This window comes from Oncorhynchus clarkii, chromosome 19, assembly GCF_045791955.1.
Source record: "Oncorhynchus clarkii lewisi isolate Uvic-CL-2024 chromosome 19, UVic_Ocla_1.0, whole genome shotgun sequence".
In the NCBI taxonomy this organism is placed as follows: Eukaryota; Metazoa; Chordata; class Actinopteri; order Salmoniformes; family Salmonidae; genus Oncorhynchus; species Oncorhynchus clarkii.
Genome location: NC_092165.1, coordinates 47,000,172 through 47,022,855, shown reverse-complemented (window position 1 = coordinate 47,022,855; position 22,684 = coordinate 47,000,172). Strand labels below are relative to the sequence as shown.

The 22,684-nt window shown below is 42.4% G+C and overlaps 1 protein-coding gene across 2 annotated transcripts in view; it reads right to left on the bottom strand.

Annotated features, from left to right (window-relative positions):
* The window catches only part of LOC139375320 (SR-related and CTD-associated factor 8-like), a 43,288-nt gene that overhangs the window by 13,195 nt on the left and 7,409 nt on the right, over window positions 1–22,684 (bottom strand). For both annotated transcript variants that reach the window (XM_071116988.1, XM_071116989.1), the window contains exon 3: window positions 112–156. In XM_071116988.1, the coding sequence (XP_070973089.1) occupies window positions 112–156 (45 nt within the window). The remainder of the gene's footprint in view (window positions 1–111; window positions 157–22,684) is intronic.

The following is a 22,684-nucleotide window of genomic DNA, read 5'->3' as shown; positions in this document are numbered from 1 at the left end:
CTCTGTGGTGATGGGCAAATGAGTGGCAAACAATTTCAAAACATGATTTGCGTAGTACAGATTTGTATTCTACTTGACTCAGTTTGACTGGTGAAACCAAAATAAACTCACTTTCTGAACAAACTTCTCCACGCTCTGGACAACATGTTTGTAGTACTGAAGGACAAGAAACACAAGAAAAGACATTGTGATACCCCACCAAAACTACAACCACAGCATCCCTGGAGACAAAGACCTGAAACTGGTCAAAGATGGCGGTTATAGCATTATCAACAGCAGTATGTGAAACCATGAGCAATTCCATCATGTCAAGTGACACAAACAAAATCACATAACACGGAAGTATCCACATTAGAGCTGCTTTACTCCATCATCTGAGTAATCAAGCATTTTGTGAAATACTGAAATATTTTGAGATAAATCTAATTCCAACACAAAAACAAAACAATTGACGGGGAATTAAATTAATTTCATGTTTTTCTTTCTAACAATGATATAAATATACCTATATGTTTGGATGTCTCAGCCTAGTTATTTCTCGCTCCTTGAAAGGGAAAACACTGGAGACCCCAATAACTTGATTTTTGCATAGTGTGAATCAGTTATCTAATGACCACAGCTCGAAAAATAGTTGTTATACGTTCATTGGCATTGACTCAATGCAATATGCACTGTTACAAAATTAATTCCTTTGCATTCAAGCCATGTTCTCAGCTGCCTTCCGCCAGATTACAGAGTAATTAATTCCTTTGCATTCAAGCCATGTTCTCAGCTGCCTTCCGCCAGATTACAGAGTTATCGATTCCTTTGATTAATTGTTGCTGTAGCATTTAAGCTATATCCTGGTAACATGGGAAGGAGAGATGGGGACTACAAACACTTTTGGGATGACTCAAGTATGGCGAGAGGTAGGCAATGCTGCCTTAAACATAATGCAGCATGTGTATTTGAAGACTCCACAGAACGTAGGCTATTGGGCAGAATCATTTCACAGGAATTATCACACCACAAAAAGAGAGAAGCGAATAATAATTTAGAGAATAGAAACATATTTTGGGCCATTAGCAAATAATAGAGATATTAACATCATTATTGGTTTGATCTAATGAGTATTTCTAATTGATTGTAATAGATTACTGCCAACTCATGATGCACTACACCTGTCCCTTCACAGCAAGTGGTGTGTTTACTGCAGTGCTGCTGGGATGAAAATATGTAGGAAAGCATTTACATTTTTAGTCATTTTGCAGACGCCCTTATCCAGAGCAACTTACAGTAGTGAGTGCATACATTTTCATAAGTTTTTCCCCCATTCTGGTCCGCCGTGGGAATCAACCTACAACCCTGGCGTTGCAAGCACCATGCTCTACCAACTGAGCTACATGGGACACCAGTGCTCAACTACTGTGCTTCTGGCCAATAGGAATCAATAATACAGTGTGCATCAGTGAACGCTGTGTAAAGACACTGTGATGTCTGTCTTACACACAATGACTTTACACACACAGTAGCATTTTTACCCATCTTATTACAGAATAAAAAAGTAAATAGTGCAACATCAGTGAACGCCCCCCTGTGTGGTGAAGCAAAAGGCATATTCTCATATTGGTGTATAAATAAATAAAAATAAGCTAGACCTATGATCTAATCACGCATCCCATCTACCATCTTTATACTCACAGTAGCATTTTTACCCATCTTATTACAGACTAAAAAAGTATATAGTGCAACATTTATTTCATAAGTGAAAGCTCTCAATAGCTTGTATGAGGGCAAAAACAAGTGATTCAAACATACAAGCGCATCAAGTCAAAGTGGACCACAGGGCTATATGGGATAACTGGGGTCATGAGACCAGCACTAGAACTGCCAGCATGTGGCGCTAAAGTTGCCTTATTTCTCCAGATCACAGTAAGGAGTACAGACTACTCTATGGTACTATACTGTACAAGAATATAAACACCACATGTAAAGTTTTGGTCCCATGTCTCATGAGAAGAAATAAAATGTTCCACATGCACAAAATGCTTATTTCCCTCAATTTTTTTTGCACAAATGTATTTACATCCCTGCAGTGGTGTAAAGTACTTAAGTAAAAAATACTTAAAAAATACTACTTAAGCAGCTTTTTGGGGTATCTGTACTCTACTTTACTATTTAATATTTTTTCCAACTTTTACTTTACTACATTCCTAAAGAAAATGTATTTTTTACACATACATTTTCCCTGATACCCAAAAGTACTCATTACATTTTGACAGGAAAATAGTCCAATTCACACAATTATCAAGAGAACATCCCTTGTTATCCCTACTGCCTTTAATCTGGAGGACTCAATAAACATAGATGCTTCGTTTATAAATGATGTCTGAGTGTTGGAGTGTGCCCCTGGCTATCCATAAAATAAAAAAATTAAAAAATGTATTGTGCCATTTGGTTTGCTTTAATATAAGGAATCTTAAATGGTTTATACTTTTACTTTTGATACTTAAGTACATTTGAGCAATTCCGTTTACTTTTGATACTTAAGTATATTTAAAACCAAATACTTTTAGACTTTTTCCACCACTGCACCCCTGTTAATGAGCATGTCTCCTTTGCCAAGATAATCCATCCACCTGAAAGGTGTGGCATATCAAGAAGCTGATTAAACAGGTGCGCCTTGTGCTGGGGACAATAAAAGGCCACTTTAAAAGGTGCAGCTTTGTTTGTTATATATTTTTGTTATTTATTTTTTTTCCAGTATAATTCAGACAAAATTACCTCAACAGGTTGTCTATACTTTGAGAAACATGTATAACAGTGTCGGCACTTTGGGCACAAAGGTGCTATAACAAAGTGCCAAGTAATTAATACTTGGATACCTTGTCCTGCATGTTGTTCTTAGTTAGAGCTAGTAGGTTTATACCGCACTGTGAGATCATCTCCAAGACTGTGACAGCAAATACACATCTCAGTAACCTGCACACATTCCACAACCAAGTTCACATCCATTCCCAGAGCTGCTAGACATCATATTACAATAGTTTGGCCTAATATTTGGTTGGTTGGTTTCACTTGCTAAAAAAGACACGGAGGCACACATATTTTAAAAAGACTTGGAACATCACAGAATAATAAAACAATACATTAAATGCATAAGAACAGAGAGTGGAATTCCCAACAGGGTAGCCATGTAGAATAGCTAGGCTACATTGAGGGAGGGCTTTGAATGGGACAGAATGCAAGTATCGCAAAATTGAGACAGACACTGCTCACAGCTGCTAAATAACAATTCAGCTATATGATTGAGGTATGTTGTTAAACTACAATCTCCATAGGCCATTAAAACGTTGAAATAACTGCAAACCAATGAAGCAGATAACATGTAGGCTGGATGAGCTCATAGCTCCATCTGAAACTGGTTCAGTGTCAGTGAGCCTGAGGGGCAGATGGCTACAATCACCCCAGCAACGCAACATACAGTGAGGAAGTTATGAAAAGGAGTTTAGTTTAAGCTGTAATGATTGTATGGAATGTAAAAATTACATTTGTTTTGGTCAATCCTGCCAATGTTTCTTGTACTTGGGTTTCTAAACTTGTACTTGGGTTTTCAAAACTTTGATACATGTAATGCAATGCAAACACAGTATGGCTGGGATTTGCCAGGGACCTCACGATACAATATTATCACGATAATTGTGCCGATACCATATGAATTGCGATTGTCACAATAGTATATGTATTGCGATTTGATACTGTGATTTTATTGCGATTTGCTGTTCCAAACATATTGCTCACCATGTCTGCTGTAGAGGTACAAGAGAGAGCCATGAGAAAACAAGTTTTGATCCCTATTTAAAAAGATGGCGAACAAGCTATGCAAAGTTTTGGCGCAGGTACAGCCAACTAGAGAAAAAGTAATATTGCGATAATATCAAAATGAATTATCTTGTAAAAAATAATATATCCCGATATGTAACCGCATCGATGTATTCCCCCATCACTACAACACAGTAAGGCTGCGTTTATATGGGCAGACCAATTGTGATCTTTTTTTTCACTAATTGGTCTTTTGAGCAATCGGATCAGCTCTGAAAAAGATCTGACGTGATTGGTCAAAAAAACAATTCATGAGGGGACTCCCGAGTGGCGCAGCGGTCTAAGGCACTGCAGTGCTTGAGGCGTCGCTACAGATCCAGGTTCAATCCCAGGATGTGTCACAGCCGGCCATGACCGGGAGACCCATGAGGTGGCGCACAATTGGCTCAGAGACCCATGAGGCGGCGCACAATTGGCTCGGCGTCGTCCGGGTTAGGCCAGCTGGAATGTCCTTGTCCCATCGCGCTCTAACAACTCCTGTGGCGGGCCGGGTGCATGCACGCTGACACGGTCACCAGTTGTACGGTGTTTCCTCCGACACATTGGTGAACGTGGTTAAGCGACCAGTGTGTCAAGGAGCAGTGGCAGAGTTGTGTTTCGGAGACACATGGCTCTCGACCTTTGCCTCTCCCGAGTCCGTACGGGAGTTGCAGCAATGGGACAAGACTGTAACTACCAATTGGATATCACAAAATTGTGGGAAAAAAGTATTATTAATGGAAAAAATATCCAAATTGGGCTGCCTATGTAAATGCAGCCTAAGAGTTGTTTTTCACTCCCTAAGTTGCTTTCAGTCAAGTATTGTAGCAAAAGCAGGAGGCTAGTGTGGAGCAACCCATATATTTAGCCATATATTTAGCCCAGGCTATCATTATCATGTTCTAGGAATAAATCACATTCTCAAAATGGCTGAATGCCAACTTCCAATTCACACAATTCAAATATTTGCAAAACATCTTCCACTAAAATCAATGCATGGTTTATGCAAAGGTTCAACTTCTGTGTGCATTAAGTTTGGAAAAGCAAGGCCTTATCTTTCGTTGGAAATCTGGACAAACTGGGTTACATTTAGTAATTGTAACCCCTTGAGAATAGCCCTACAGTAAGGTCAAAATATTGATTCAAATGTTATGGTCATAGAATTTGATGCAACATGATACTTTTTTTCACTCTCTGTGGGCCTGTGTATGATTCTGGCTGGAGTGACGCCCCCAAGTTAAGACCGAGGCTAGGGGGAGAGATCTCGTGTCAAATGTCATGATGACATTTATTCAAGTTCATCAGACTTCAATCTTGGTACATTATTCATTTTTGAAGACATGAGCAAGACTGGGTTGACTAATAAACCTAAATGAATGTCATTAACCAAATGAAACACACTAATGGAAAGCTAATTACTGTGTTATTTACAACTGACCTATTATGCCGAGCAGAAATATAATACAATTATATCTAAACACGAAGTAAAGTTTTTCAAAGAAAACAAAATAGAGCACATGCTATATGTCAACATTCAGACAATACAGCTGGTCAAGCCAAAGGGACAAGGACACACAGGAAGAGGTTTCGCGGAGGTCACATGGGGTCAACTGGGGTACGGACGTAACAACCAAAGTACCTTTGGCACCGATTACAGCTGTGAGTCTTTCTGGGTAAGTCTCTAAGAGCTTTCCACACCTGGATTGTGCAACATTTGCCCATTATTATTTTTGAAATTCTTCAAGCTTTGTCAAATTGGTTGTTGATCATTGCTTGACAACCATTTTCAGGTCTTGCCATAGATTTTCAAGCAGATTTAAGTCAAAACTGTAACCCGGGCCACTCAGGAACATTCACTGTCTTCTTGGTAAGCAGCTCCAGTGTAGCCTTGTGTTTTAAGTTATTGTCTTGCAGAAAGGTGAATCCATCTCCCAGTGTCTGGTGGAAAGCAGACTAAACCAGATTTTCGTCTCGGATTTTGCCTGTGCTAAGCTCCATTACGTAATTTTTTTTAATCCTCAAAAACTTCCTAGTCCTTAACAACTACAAGCGTACCCATAAAATGGAGCCCCCACTATGCTTGAAAATATGGAGATTGGTACTCAGTAATTTGTTGTATTGGATTTGCCCTAAACATAACACTTTGTATTCGGGAGAAAAAGTTAATTGCTTTGCCAAATTCTTTGCAGTTTTACTTTCGTGCCTTGTCGCAAACAGGACACATGTTTTGGAATATTTTCATTCTGTTCAGTCTTCCTTCTTTTCCCTTGTCAATTAGGTTAGTATGGTGTAATAGCTACAATGTTGTTGATCCATCCTTGTTTTATCCTATCACAACCATTAAACTCTGTTTTAAAGTCACCATTTCACCATAGGGAAATCCCTGAGAGGTTTCCTTCCTCTCCGGCAACTGAGTTAGGAAGGACGCCTGTATCTATGACATTAATTTTATATTCATCACAAAATCTGGACAGGAGCCATATAATCCAACAACAAAAAGTTCAACTATGTGTGTTGTTATTGCTTGAATTTGGGCCAAGTTGAACTGGTTCCAATGGAGTCAGGGAGTAGTCAGGGAGTATATTAGAGGTATAGGGAGTAGGGTCATGGGGTAGGGCTGAAGAGAACAGTCAGGGAGTATATTAGAGGTATAGGGAGTAGGGTCATGGGGTAGGGTTGAAGAGCAGTCAGGGAGTATATTAGAGGTATAGGGAGTAGGGTCATAGGGTAGGGTTGAAGAGCAGTCAGGGAGTATATTAGAGGTATGGGGAGTAGGGTCATGGGGTAGGGCTGAAGAGCAGTCAGGGAGTAAATTAGAGGTATGGGGAGTAGGGTCATGGGGTAGGGTTGAAGAGAACAGTCAGGGAGTATATTAGAGGTATAGGGAGTAGGGTCATGGGGTAGGGCTGAAGAGCACAGTCAGGGAGTATATTAGAGGTATAGGGAGTAGGGTCATGGGGTAGGGTTGAAGAGCAGTCAGGGAGTATATTAGAGGTATAGGGAGTAGGGTCATGGGGTAGGGTTGAAGAGCAGTCAGGGAGTATATTAGAGGTATAGGGAGTAGGGTCATGGGGTAGGGCTGAAGAGCAGTCAGGGAGTATATTAGAGGTATAGGGAGTAGGGTCATGGGGTAGGGTTGAAGAGCACAGTCAGGGAGTATATTAGATGTATAGGGAGTAGGGTCATGGGGTAGGGTTGAAGAACAGTCAGGGAGTATATTAGAGGTATAGGGAGTAGGGTCATGGGGTAGGGTTGAAGAGCAGTCAGGGAGTATATTAGAGGTATAGGGAGTAGGGTCATGGGGTAGGGTTGAAGAGTACAGTCAGGGAGTATATTAGAGGTATAGGGAGTAGGGTCATGGGGTAGGGTTGAAGAGAACAGTCAGGGAGTATATTAGAGGTATAGGGAGTAGGGTCATGGGGTAGGGTTGAAGAGCAGTCAGGGAGTATATTAGAGGTATAGGGAGTAGGGTCATGGGGTAGGGTTGAAGAGAACAGTCAGGGAGTATATTAGAGGTATAGGGAGTAGGGTCATGGGGTAGGGTTGAAGAGAACAGTCAGGGAGTATATTAGAGGTATAGGGAGTAGGGTCATGGGGTAGGGTTGAAGAGCACAGTCAGGGAGTATATTAGAGGTATAGGGAGTAGGGTCATGGGGTAGGGTTGAAGAGCAGTCAGGGAGTATATTAGAGGTATAGGGAGTAGGGTCATGGGGTAGGGCTGAAAAGAACAGTCAGGGAGTATATTAGAGGTATAGGGAGTAGGGTCATGGGGTAGGGTTGAAGAGAACAGTCAGGGAGTATATTAGAGGTATAGGGAGTAGGGTCATGGGGTAGGGTTGAAGAGCAGTCAGGGAGTATATTAGAGGTATAGGGAGTAGGGTCATGGGTTAGGGTTGAAGAGAACAGTCAGGGAGTATATTAGAGGTATAGGGAGTAGGGTCATGGGGTAGGGTTGAAGAGAACAGTCAGGGAGTATATTAGAGGTATAGGGAGTAGGGTCATGGGGTAGGGTTGAAGAGTAGTCAGGGAGTATATTAGAGGTATAGGGAGTAGGGTCATGGGGTAGGGCTGAAAAGAACAGTCAGGGAGTATATTAGAGGTATAGGGAGTAGGGTCATGGGGTAGGGTTGAAGAGCAGTCAGGGAGTATATTAGAGGTATAGGGAGTAGGGTCATGGGGTAGGGTTGAAGAGAACAGTCAGGGAGTATATTAGAGGTATAGGGAGTAGGGTCATAAGGTAGGGTTGAAGAGCAGTCAGGGAGTATATTAGAGGTATAGGGAGTAGGGTCATGGGGTAGGGTTGAAGAGAACAGTCAGGGAGTATATTAGAGGTATAGGGAGTAGGGTCATGGGGTAGGATTGAAGAGAACAGTCAGGGAGTATATTAGAGGTATAGGGAGTAGGGTCATGGGGTAGGGTTGAAGAGAACAGTCAGGGAGTATATTAGAGGTATAGGGAGTAGGGTCATGGGGTAGGGTTGAAGAACAGTCAGGGAGTATATTAGAGGTATAGGGAGTAGGGTCATGGGGTAGGGTTGAAGAGAACAGTCAGGGAGTATATTAGAGGTATAGGGAGTAGGGTCATAGGGTAGGGTTGAAGAGCAGTCAGGGAGTATATTAGAGGTATGGGGAGTAGGGTCATGGGGTAGGGTTGAAGAGAACAGTCAGGGAGTATATTAGAGGTATGGGGAGTAGGGTCATGGGGTAGGGTTGAAGAGAACAGTCAGGGAGTATATTAGAGGTATAGGGAGTAGGGTCATGGGGTAGGGTTGAAGAGAACAGTCAGGGAGTATATTAGAGGTATAGGGAGTAGGGTCATGGGGTAGGGTTGAAGAGAACAGTCAGGGAGTATATTAGAGGTATAGGGAGTAGGGTCATGGGGTAGGGTTGAAGAGAACAGTCAGGGAGTATATTAGAGGTATAGGGAGTAGGGTCATGGGGTAGGGTTGAAGAGCAGTCAGGGAGTATATTAGAGGTATAGGGAGTAGGGTCATGGGGTAGGGTTGAAGAGAACAGTCAGGGAGTATATTAGAGGTATAGGGAGTAGGGTCATGGGGTAGGGTTGAAGAGAACAGTCAGGGAGTATATTAGAAGTATAGGGAGTAGGGTCATGGGGTAGGGTTGAAGAGCACAGTCAGGGAGTATATTAGAGGTATAGGGAGAAGGGTCATGGGCTAGGGTTGAAGAGAACAGTCAGGGAGTATATTAGAGGTATAGGGAGTAGGGTCATGGGGTAGGGTTGAAGAGCAGTCAGGGAGTATATTAGAGGTATAGGGAGTAGGGTCATGGGGTAGGGCTGAAAAGAACAGTCAGGGAGTATATTAGAGGTATAGGGAGTAGGGTCATGGGTTAGGGTTGAAGAGAACAGTCAGGGAGTATATTAGAGGTATAGGGAGTAGGGTCATGGGGTAGGGTTGAAGAGAACAGTCAGGGAGTATATTAGAGGTATAGGGAGTAGGGTCATGGGGTAGGGTTGAAGAGTACAGTCAGGGAGTATATTAGAGGTATAGGGAGTAGGGTCATGGGGTAGGGCTGAAAAGAACAGTCAGGGAGTATATTAGAGGTATAGGGAGTAGGGTCATGGGGTAGGGTTGAAGAGCAGTCAGGGAGTATATTAGAGGTATAGGGAGTAGGGTCATGGGGTAGGGTTGAAGAGCAGTCAGGGAGTATATTAGAGGTATAGGGAGTAGGGTCATAAGGTAGGGTTGAAGAGCAGTCAGGGAGTATATTAGAGGTATAGGGAGTAGGGTCATGGGGTAGGGTTGAAGAGAACAGTCAGGGAGTATATTAGAGGTATAGGGAGTAGGGTCATGGGGTAGGGTTGAAGAGAACAGTCAGGGAGTATATTAGAGGTATAGGGAGTAGGGTCATGGGGTAGGGTTGAAGAGAACAGTCAGGGAGTATATTAGAGGTATAGGGAGTAGGGTCATGGGGTAGGGTTGAAGAACAGTCAGGGAGTATATTAGAGGTATAGGGAGTAGGGTCATGGGGTAGGGTTGAAGAGAACAGTCAGGGAGTATATTAGAGGTATAGGGAGTAGGGTCATAGGGTAGGGTTGAAGAGCAGTCAGGGAGTATATTAGAGGTATGGGGAGTAGGGTCATGGGGTAGGGTTGAAGAGAACAGTCAGGGAGTATATTAGAGGTATAGGGAGTAGGGTCATGGGGTAGGGTTGACGAGAACAGTCAGGGAGTATATTAGAGGTATAGGGAGTAGGGTCATGGGGTAGGGTTGAAGAGAACAGTCAGGGAGTATATTAGAGGTATAGGGAGTAGGGTCATGGGGTAGGGTTGAAGAGCAGTCAGGGAGTATATTAGAGGTATGGGGAGTAGGGTCATGGGGTAGGGCTGAAGAGCACAGTCAGGGAGTATATTAGAGGTATAGGGAGTAGGGTCATGGGGTAGGGTTGAAGAGAACAGTCAGGGAGTATATTAGAGGTATAGGGAGTAGGGTCATGGGGTAGGGTTGAAGAGCAGTCAGGGAGTATATTAGAGGTATAGGGAGTAGGGTCATGGGGTAGGGTTGAAGAGCAGTCAGGGAGTATATTAGATGTATAGGGAGTAGGGTCATGGGGTAGGGTTGAAGAGCAGTCAGGGAGTATATTAGAGGTATGGGGAGTAGGGTCATGGGGTAGGGCTGAAGAGCACAGTCAGGGAGTATATTAGAGGTATAGGGAGTAGGGTCATGGGGTAGGGTTGAAGAACAGTCAGGGAGTATATTAGAGGTATGGGGAGTAGGGTCATGGGGTAGGGTTGAAGAGAACAGTCAGGGAGTATGTTAGAGGTATAGGGAGTAGGGTCATGGGGTAGGGTTGAAGAGAACAGTCAGGGAGTATATTAGAGGTATAGGGAGTAGGGTCATGGGGTAGGGTTGAAGAGAACAGTCAGGGAGTATATTAGAGGTATAGGGAGTAGGGTCATGGGGTAGGGCTGAAGAGAACAGTCAGGGAGTATATTAGAGGTATAGGGAGTAGGGTCATGGGGTAGGGTTGAAGAGCAGTCAGGGAGTATATTAGAGGTATGGGGAGTAGGGTCATGGGGTAGGGCTGAAGAGAACAGTCAGGGAGTATATTAGAGGTATAGGGAGTAGGGTCATGGGGTAGGGTTGAAGAGAACAGTCAGGGAGTATATTAGATGTATAGGGAGTAGGGTCATGGGGTAGGGTTGAAGAGAACAGTCAGGGAGTATATTAGATGTATAGGGAGTAGGGTCATGGGGTAGGGTTGAAGAGCAGTCAGGGAGTATATTAGAGGTATAGGGAGTAGGGTCATGGGGTAGGGTTGAAGAGCAGTCAGGGAGTATATTAGAGGTATGGGGAGTAGGGTCATGGGTTAGGGCTGAAGAGCACAGTCAGGGAGTATATTAGAGGTATAGGGAGTAGGGTCATGGGGTAGGGTTGAAGAGAACAGTCAGGGAGTATATTAGAGGTATAGGGAGTAGGGTCATGGGGTAGGGTTGAAGAGCAGTCAGGGAGTATATTAGAGGTATAGGGAGTAGGGTCATGGGGTAGGGTTGAAGAGAACAGTCAGGGAGTATATTAGAGGTATAGGGAGTAGGGTCATGGGGTAGGGTTGAAGAGAACAGTCAGGGAGTATATTAGAGGTATAGGGAGTAGGGTCATGGGGTAGGGTTGAAGAGAACAGTCAGGGAGTATATTAGAGGTATAGGGAGTAGGGTCATGGGGTAGGGTTGAAGAGCAGTCAGGGAGTATATTAGAGGTATGGGGAGTAGGGTCATGGGGTAGGGTTGAAGAGCAGTCAGGGAGTAAATTAGTCAGGGCTTCCCTCAACCCCCCCCCCCCCCCCCTCTTCCCTTGTCAAAGACGCATGTAATACCTACTCACAGACACACACGCTTTAGCCCTGGCATAGTAGCACTGTCTCCAACCAACAGGCCTGGTAGTAACCTAGTGTTGTGACTGCAGACTGCAGTGACAGTTTGTGAAGGGATGACTGCTGTATGACTAGGACACCTCAGTACATGATGAACCACTCTGGGTGGTGGAATGTCAGTATGCACTTACTGAGTACATGCCTTATGCTAGCATCAAATAGGCTTCCCAAAAATAACATAGTCGCTGTCGTATAACGTTTCTTTTGATTGCAGACTTTCTCCATTTATCCCATCAAGTAGCCTGATTTCAGATGTGTCAATGTAAACAGCTCTTCTTGCAAAGCATGTTGACGTTTTAAATCAAACTATTGGGGCTATATTAATCCAACTATCCACAATAATCATACACCGAGTATACCAAACATTAGGAACACCTTCCTAATATTGAGTTGCACCCCCCCCCCCTGCCCTTACAACAGCCTAAATTTGTCAGGGCATAGACTCTACAGGGTGTCGAAAACGTTCCACAGGGAATCTCGCCCATGTTGACTTGCTTCCCACAGTTATGTCAAGTTAGCTGGATGTCCTTTGGGTGGTTCCTGATACACACAGGAAACGGTTGAGTGTGAAAAACCCAGAAGCATTGCAATTCTTGACAAAAACCATACCCTGTTCAAAGGCACTTAAATATTTGCCTTGCCCGTTCACCCTCTGAATGGCTCACATACACAATCTATGTATCAATTGTTTCGATGCTTAACAATCCTTCTTTAACCGGTCTCCTCCCCTTCATCTACACTGATTGAAGTAGATTTAACAAGTGAAATCAATAAGGGACCTTAGCTTTTACCTGGTCAGTCTATTTCATGGAAAGAGCAGGTGTTCTTAATGTTTTGTATACTCAGTGTATTATTGCGTGCATGTATCCGTACTCACTGTTTGCTTCCTGTACATTTAGAACGGGTTAAGAAGGAGCAATGGGACTACTGCAGAATACTGTATATTATTCAAGCTCCACCCAGGCCTCTCATACAGGTTTCCTATTCAAGATTTGACACAAAAGTTGATACTAGCTATAATAGGACACTAAATATACCTCAAGCACATGGAGAAGTGCCAAGAGAAAAATCACCTCACTGTATTTAGCTGCAATTGGTAAGCAGTAAATGGTATACTCAAGATGCTTCTCACTGCAAGGGTTTGTGTGTGTGTGTTTACGTGCTAGAGAGCAAGCGGGACAAGCGCAGGCCTGTATTGAAAGACAGCCAGCTCACATGCAACATGTAATTCATTTGATAACAGTGAATGAACACTGCCTAAATCATGAATGATAAAAAAATGGCATTGTGACAAGCACTGAATGATCAAGGAGTGGCTCAAGCTCAAATTGTAACACAAGTAAGGCTGTGACGATTATGGAATTTTGGATAAAGATTATAGCTAGTATCTAATTGTCATGCAAATCGCCACGGTTATTTTCACAATTGTCATTTTTGTTGAAAAATGTTTTGAGCTTGTAATGCTCAAAAATGTCCTACAAAATACAGAATAAATACAACACAGCTTTGAAGACACTTGTCTCAAAAACGAATAGTTTTGACTGTTGGCAACTTTAGGAAATGATGCTTCTCTTCCCAACCCTGCCGTTCTGCTAGAATAATGATTGCCACAAACTTTACTCACTATGTAAAAATAAGAAAAACTGCTAATCCGATAAACTAGATCTACTTGAAAATAAAGTACAACCACCCCTAAAATAACTAAGGTTATTGCCCATAATTGTTGGTTACATGATTATGTGATAATTGTGCCAGCCCTAACAATTGGCTACATTTAATTGACGCTTTCTCCATCAACTTTCAATTCCAGTCAAAATATCCAGTTTCAATGTTCTCTATATCTTTCCCATTGCATCATATATCTCAAACATGAACAATCTTTTAGAAAATATAAATTGATATTCAATTCACTAGGTTTATATCCATACCTTTCATTGACTGTCAAATCATTTTCATATATTCGATGCCAACAAAGCATTCCATGGCAGCACCTGCCAGTATAGTACAGTATCAACAGCATTCCATGGCAGCACCTGCCGGTATAGTACAGTATTAACAGCATTCCAACGTAGCACCTGCCAGTATAGTACAGTATCAACAGCATTCCATGGCAGAACCTGCCAGTATAGTACAGTACCAACAGCATTCCATGGCAGCACCTGCCAGTATAGTACAGTATCAACATTCCATGGCAGCACCTGCCAGTATAGTACAGTATCAACAGCATTCCACAGTAGCACCTGCCAGTATAGTACAGTATCAACAGCATTCCATGGCAGCACCTGCCAGTATAGTACAGTATCAACAACATTCCATGGCAGCCAGCACCTGCCAATATAGTACAGTATCAACAGCATTCCATGGCAGCACCTGCCGGTATAGTACAGTATTAACAGCAATCCAACGTAGCACCTGCCAGTATAGTACAGTATCAACAGCATTCCATGGCAGAACCTGCTAGTATAGTACAGTGCCAAAAGCATTCAATGGCAGCACCTGCCAGTATAGTACAGTATCAACAGCATTCCATGGCAGAACCTGCCAGTATAGTACAGTATCAACAGCATTCCATGGCCTAACCTGCCAGTATAGTACAGTATCAACAACATTCCATGGCAGCACCTGCCAGTATAGTACAGTATCAACAGCATTCCACGGTAGCACCTGCCAGTATAGTACAGTACCAATGGCATTCCATGGCAGCACCTGCCAATATAGTACAGTATCAACAGCATTCCATGTCAGCACCTGCCATTATAGTACAGTCCCAACATAAATACATGGCAGCACCTGCCAGTATAGTACAGTACCAACAGCATTCCATGGCAGCACTTGCCAGTATAGTACAGTACCAACAGTATTCCATGGCAGCACCTGCCAATATAGTACAGTATCAACATCATTCCACAGTAGCACCTGCCAGTATAGTACAGTATCAACAGCATTCCATGGCAGCACCTGCCAGTATAGTACAGTATCAACAACATTCCATGGCAGCACCTGCCGGTATAGTACAGTATCAACATCATTCCACAGTAGCACCTGCCAATATAGTACAGTATCAACAGCATTCCATGGCAGCACCTGCCGGTATAGTACAGTATTAACAGCATTCCAACGTAGCACCTGCCAGTATAGTACAGCATTCCATGGCAGAACCTGCTAGTATAGTACAGTACCAAAAGCATTCCATGGCAGCACCTGCCAGTATAGTACAGTATCAACAGCATTCCATGGCAGAACCTGCCAGTATAGTACAGTATCAACAGCATTCCATGGCCTAACCTGCCAGTATAGTACAGTATCAACAACATTCCATGGCAACACCTAGTATTAACAGTACAGTATTAACAGCATTCCAACGTGACTCAGCTGGATTCCTACACTTCCCACATTACAGGCTGTTACTAGGGGGTGATTGATTTAATTGAACTAGGTAAGTCAGTTAAGACCAAATTCTTATTTACAATTACGGCCTAGGAACAGAACTGCCTTGTTCGGGGGCAGAAAGACAGATTTTCACCATGTCAGCTCCGGGATTCGATCTAGCAACCTTTCGGTTACTGGCCCAACGCTCTAACCACTAGGCTACCTGCCGCCCCAAATATTTGATATTTGACTGGCAGGTACTGCCAGGGAATACTGTTGATACTGTACTATACTGGCAGGTGCTGCCATGGAATGCTGTTGGTACTGTACTATACTGGCAGGTGCTGCCACAGAATGCTGTTGATACTGTACTATACTGGCAGGTGCTGCCATGGAATGTTGCTGGTACTGTACTATACTGGCAGGTGCTGCCATGGAATACGGTTGATAGTGTACTATACTGACAGGCGCTGCCACAGAATGCTGTTGATACTGTACTATACTGGCAGGTGCTGCCAAGGAATACTGTTGATACTGTACTATACTGGCAGGCGCTGCCACAGAATGCTGTTGATACTGTACTATACTGGCAGGTGCTGCCATGGAATGCTGTTGATACTGTACTATACTGGCAAGGGATTTTTGTCTCTGAGATACAGAATCCGTCTTGTTCTCCAGGTGGGATATATGTAGGGTGTGTGAAGAAGGCAGTGTTTCCACTAGGAATTTTTCCAGCAGTGGTGGCAAGGGTAGAGGAGGAGGGGAGCTGCACATTGCTGCTAGTGTTAGCTAGCTGTTCCCATAGACGTCCAGTCATTGAGCCAAAATGAATATAGGAGAAACACTGGCAGGGATATGAGGGATAATATAAAGGGATATGAGGAATAATATACAGGGATATGAGAGATTATATACAGGGATATGAGGGATAATATACAGGGATATGAGGGATTATATACAGGGATATGAGGGATTATATACAGGGATATATTTTGTAATGTCAAAAGTCATGGTGTTGTCCATGAACTAAACATCCTATGCTGAACATTTGGAGGGCATCATCTTCATCGGGTGGTATAAACGGGTGGTCGACCGATTAATCGGAATGGCCGATTAATTAGGGCCGATTTCAAGTTTTCATAACAATTGGAAATCGGTATTTTTGGGCACCGATTTTTCTTTACACATTTATTTAACTAGGCAAGTTAGTTAAGAGCACATTCTTACTTTCAATGACGGCCTAGGAACGGTAGGTTAACTGCCTTGTTCAGGGGCAGAACGGCAGATTTTTATCTTGTCAGCTTGGGGATTCAATCTTGCAACCTTACGGTTAACTAGTACAGCGCTCTAACCACCTGATTACATTGCACTCCACGAGGAGCCTGCCTGTTCCGCGAATGCAGTAACAAGCCAAGGTAAGTTGCTAGCTAGCATTAAACTTATCTTATAAAAAAACAATCAATCATAATCACTAGTTAACTACACATGGTTGATGATATTACTAGTTTATCTAGGGTGTCCTGCGTTGCATATAATCGTTGCGGTGCGCATTCGCGAAAAAGGACTGTCGTTGCTCCAACGTGTACCTAACCATAAACATCAATGCCTTTCTTAAAATCAATACACAAGTATATATTTTTAAACCTGCATATTTAGCTAAAAGAAATCCAGGTTAGCAGGCAATATTATCCAGGTGAAATTGTGTCACTTCTCTTGCGTTCATTGCATGCAGAGTCAAGGTATATGCAACAGTTTGGGCCGCCTGGCTCGTTGCGAACTAATTTGCCAGAATTTTACGCAATTATGACATAACATTGAACGTTGTGCAATGTAACAGGAATATTTAGACTTATGGATGCCACCCGTTAGATAAAATACGGAATGGTTCCGTATTTCACTGGAAGAATAAACGTTTTATTTTCAAAATGATTTCCGGATTTGACCATATTAATGACCTACGGCTTGTATTTCTGTGTTATTATGTTATAATTAAGTCTATGATTTCATAGAGTAGTCTGACTGAGCGATGGCAGGCACCAGCATTCATTCAAACAGCACTTTCGTGCGTTTGCCAGCAGCTCTTCGCAATGCTTCAAGCATTGCGCTGTTTATGACTTCAAGCCTATCAACTCCCGAGATTAGGCTAGTGTAACCGATGTGAAATGGCTAGCTAGTTAGAGTATGGAATTCACAACTAAATGTTTGCCGGCTAGATATCTTATAACTTAAGTGAATTTTCTAAAATGTGCTAAATTCTCTGCAGTTGTGCATTTTGTTTGCTAACTTAGTAGCCTTGCCATCTAATATTCGTTTTGTCTGTGCCGCAAACAGTGAGTAGCATTTTGAGTTCCTTGAATAACTTTATGAGCTGGAATGTCTGTCCTGCAAATAGTTTATATCAGAGACTGTATGAAATGTTTGCACGCATTCGTTAGCATTTAGCTAGAATTCGCTATGGGATTTTACATGTACCTGTTATTATTGCTAACATTTGGAGTGAAAATAGCACCCCTTGGGTTCAGTGCTGGTATTAACGAATATCCAGGGATGGCACAAGGTCAGAATGAAGGTATGACAATCTGGATACTGCCCAAGCCTAGTGTTAAAAGCACAATTTTACTATGGTGTAGGTTATATGAAAGCAATTGGGAGCAGCATATGCAGTGCTTATTCAGCAACATTTTTGAGTAACAAAGTAATGAAGCGTATGAATGGCTACAGTCAGCTAATAATTGAAGCAGCCTGAAATGGCTGTGTTGTGTGGATAGTTCTTATGGAAGAAACTTGACATGACTCATCTGCTGCTCATGCTGTAGCCACTGATTATGTATTTGTTAGAACTATTATGAAGCCGACTAACTTGAGACTTGATAGCTAAACAATTGCTGAACTAATATTCTGCAGCATCACACCAATTCAGAAGAGACCCAAATACATGTTAAATAAATTAACTGACATGTAAGGTTCTTCTCTCAATGCTGTATTCCAATAAAATTATCTTGCTTAACTTTCAGCCTGAGTAGACTGTTTCAAGTTCTTCAAAACTGCTAAGACTAAACAAACTGACCAAGACTCCCAAGCAAAGAGGCCTCCGCCTACTCTGATCATTGTTGCTGTACTACAATCATTTTGTAGACTACATGTTTCAAGGGTTCAGAGATATTTAGGTCACCTTTGACCCACATTACTCTCAATACTGGCTAATACAACTTCAGCTGTCGGATATTGGCTCACTAAGTATAGGCTCTGACAGTAGCTCATAAATTGAATCTAGCGTACATCAAAACAAGATGTTATATCTGCATCTGAGGCATCAAATATCCTGCCCAAACATATTGTGTGACTGAACATACAACTAACTACAACTTCCATTCAATGCGCCAGGCTTTGGGAATAATAGAGAAATTCCCTTGTAAGTGTTTACAATGCCAACATTTATCCATATCTACAGCTGGATGTTTACTGAGGAAGTTGAGCCTTGTGTCAAGGCAGAGCAGCAGTGTGCAAGAGTAGAGCAGTAGAATGCACATCCACATGAATTTGAAGTGAAAGGCACAGACATTCAGAGTACGTTATTTGTAGGTGCATTGTAGATTTGCAAAAAAACTCCTGCGCACTGCTCTTGCAAAGTAAACTTATGATACTTTGGTTTCGGCCTTTCGACAGTCTTTCGACAGGAGGTAAGAGCTATATGACGACAGGCTCATTGTAATGGCTGGAAGGGAATAATTAAAACAGAGCAAAACGTGGTTTCCATATGTTTGATATACCATTCCAGCCATTACAATGAGCACATCCTTCTATAGCTGCTCCCACCAGCCTCCTCTGGTTGAAAGGCTGAAATGTCTGCACAATGCTAGCAAAAAGGTATCCTTTGTTAGTGCAGTGTGCAGGAATTAGGGCTGTGAATTGCCAGGGACCTCATAATACTATATTAAAATGATACGACTGTGGCAATACAATAAGTATTGTGATTCTCACAATTCTATATGTATTGCGATTCGATACTGGGATTTTATTGCGATTCAACGTTCCAAACATATTGCTCACTATATGTAAGCTGTCCCATGCAACAACAAAAATAATAGCTGAAACAAAAACGCTGAAAACAATTTGGCTCCCTATTTAAAAAGAAGATGACAACAAGCTATGAAGGAAAAATACAGGAGTTTTGGTGCAGGTACAGCCAACTAGCGCAATTTTTTTTATTGCAATATTGTCACAACGATAAGATACATAATCAAAAAGAATATTCCAATATGTAACTAGGGCTGGCACTATTTCCGTATAACTGACAATTATGGATGAAGATTTTATTTTTGCGAACAGCTGACTGAAGACTGGATGGCTGGTTGAGTTGAAACTAGCAAACGAGTCTTCGATGCACTAACATTTATTGCATAAACACATTAATTTTCCATTCTAAACTCAAATCTGCTGCCTCTCTGAACTGGATCTGTCTGAGCAAACTGTGTGTCTGTGTAAATTATGAATATGTCTATGGTGTATGCAGGCACCTGAACTGAGCAATAAGGGAAACTGGGCATCTATAACCCCATTATCAGTAAGGGGGTGGCAATGTTTGCCCCATCACTAGAAGGAATCTCCTGACAACAGACTACTTTTTAGTGGTTAGAGCTTTGGGCCAGAAACCAAAAGGTTGCTCAATCGAATCCCCGAGATGACAAGGTAAAAATGTGTCATTCTGCCCCTGAGCAAGGCAGTTAACCCACTGTTCCCCGGGCGCTGAAGACGTGAATGTCGATTATGGCAGCCCCCCGCACCTCTGTGATTCAGAGGGGTTGGGTTAAATGTGGAAGACACGTTTCAGTTGAATGCATTCCGTTGTACAACTGACTAGATGTCCCCCTTTCCCTTTTCTTGAACACCAGTGGTGTAGTGACATTCTTTTTTTTAGGTACGGGATCTCCTCAAAAAAATATATAATTTCTCAAAGTTTATACCGACAGTCTGTTGAATATAATTATATATATTATATATAACATGCATTAAATTCATCCTCCAATTGCAACGTCTGCCTATGGCAATACATATTGTCTCAAGAAAATTTACTTTTCTATACCCTCAAACATCAAGTTAGGCATACATTATTTCAAAATAGGCCATTATCACTGTCAATCAAAAATGACAATTTACAATCATTTGATCTCAGGGGGTTTCATGGGAACATTTAGATGTTCTTGAATTACTGCTTCGTGAGCGAATTACAGCCGATGGTGTTTGTTTTAATCAAAGCATATATCCTGCCCAGTGGCGGGCTCTGCTGAGTTTTGGCCCAATGAGAAAAGAAATGCGACTACTCAGCTTCAGCTCCTAAAATCTCACTAGAAATTAACGTTAGGCCTACTATGCTATTCGGTTCTGTTATGTAAAATACTCATTCATCATCATGTGATCTTGAGGGACATTGATTCAGCTTCAGAAATATTTTTTCTGAAATATTTTACCAGCTCGGTGTATTCTCAATTTGAAAAAAGTGTGGGAAAGCCGCTCCCTCGCACTTCGGCAGCACTACATCCCCAATGAACATCAAGCCATGCCAGCCTGACTATTTCAAAACTACAAACAACATAGTGTATTCAAAAAAGTATTCAGACCCCTTGAGTTTTTCCACATTTTGTTACGTTACAGCCTTATTTAAAAATGGCCGTTTCCCCTTATCAATCTACACACAATTCCCCGGGATGCTGGCCTTATGGCTTTTTCTTTGCAACTGCCTAGAAGGCCAGCATCCCGGAGTCGCTTCTTCACTGTTGACGTTGAGACTGGTGTTTTGCGGGTACTTTTTAATGACGCTGCCAGTTGAGGACTTGAGGCATCTGTTTCTCAAACTAGACACTCTAATGTACTTGTCCTCTTGCTCAGTTGTGCACCGGGGCCTCCCACTGCTCTTTCTATTCTGGTTAGAGCCAATTTGTGCTGTTCTGTGAATGGAGTGGTACACAGCGTTGTACGAGATCTTCAGTTTCTTGGAAATTTCTCGCATGGAATAGCCTTCATTTCTCAGAACAAGAATAGACTGACAAGTTTCAGAAGCTCTTTGTTTTTGGCCATTTTAAGCCTGTAATCGAACCCACAAATGCTGATGCTCCAGATACTCAACTAGTCTAAAGAAGGCCAGTTGTATTGCTTCTTTAACAAAGAACAACAGTTTTCAGCTGTGCTAACATAATTGCAAAAGAGTTCTAATGATAAATTAGCCTTTTAAAATGATAAACTTGGATTAGCTAACACAACGTGCCATTGGAACACAGGAGTGATGGTTGCTGATAATGGGCCTCTGTACGCCTATGTAGATATTCAATTTTAAAACATCTGCCGTTTCCAGCTACAATAGTCCTTTACAACATTAACAATGTCTACACTATATTTCTGATCAATTTGATGTTATTTTAATGGCCAAAAAAAATTGCCTTTCTTTCAAAAACAAGGACATTTCTAAGTGACCCCAAACTTTTGAACGGTAGTGTACGTATTCAGACTCTTTAATCAGTACTTTGTTGAAGCACCTTTGGAAACGATTACAGCCTCAAGTATTCTAGGGTATGTCACTACAAGCTTGGCACACCTGTATTTGGGGAGTTTCTCCCATTCTTCTCTGCAGATCCTCTCAAGCTTTGTCAGGTTGGATGGGGAGCGTCGGCGCAGCTATTATCAGGTCTCTACAGAGATGTTCGATTGGGTTTAAGTCCGGGCTCTGACTGGGCCTCAAGGACATTCAGAGATTTGTCCCAAAGCCACTCCTCCTCTTGGCTGTGTCTTGTTGGAAGGCAAACCTTCACCCCAGTCTGAGGTCCTGGGCGCTCTAGAGCAGGTTTTCATCAAGAATCTATGTACATGCTCTGTTCATCTTTCCCTTGATCCTGACTAGTCTCCCAGTCCATGCCGCTGAAAAACCTCCCCACAGAATGATTCTGCCACCACTACGCTTCACCGTAGGGATGGGGCTAGGTTTCCTACAGACGTGACGCTTGGCATTCAGGCCAAAGAGTTGAATCTTGGTTTCATCAGACCAGAGAATCTTGTTTCTCATGGTCTGAGAGTCTTTAGGTGCCTTTTAGTAAACTCCAAGTGGGCTGTCATGTGCCTTTAACTGAGGAGTGGCTTCCGCCTGGCCACTCTTCCATAAAGAACTGATTGGCGGAGTGCTGCAGAGATGGTTGTCCTTCTGTAAGATTCTCCCATCGCCACTGAGGAACTCTGGAGCTCTGTCAGAGTGACCATCGGGTTCTTGGTCACCTCCCTTCTCCCCCGATTTCTCAGTTTGGCCGGGCGGCCAGCTCTAGGAAGAGTCTTGGTGGTTCCAAACTCCTTCCATTTAAGAATTACGGAGACCACTATGTTCTTGGGGACCTTCAATGCTGCAGACATTTTTTGGATCCCTTCCCCAGATCTGTGCCTCAACACAATCGTGTCTCGGAGCTCTATATACAATTCCTTCGACCCGATGGCTTGGTTTTTGCTCTGACATGCATTGTCAACTGTGGGACCTTATATGGACAGGTGTGTGCCTTACCAAATAATCTTCAATCAATTGAATTTACAACAGATGTTTCTACAACTTG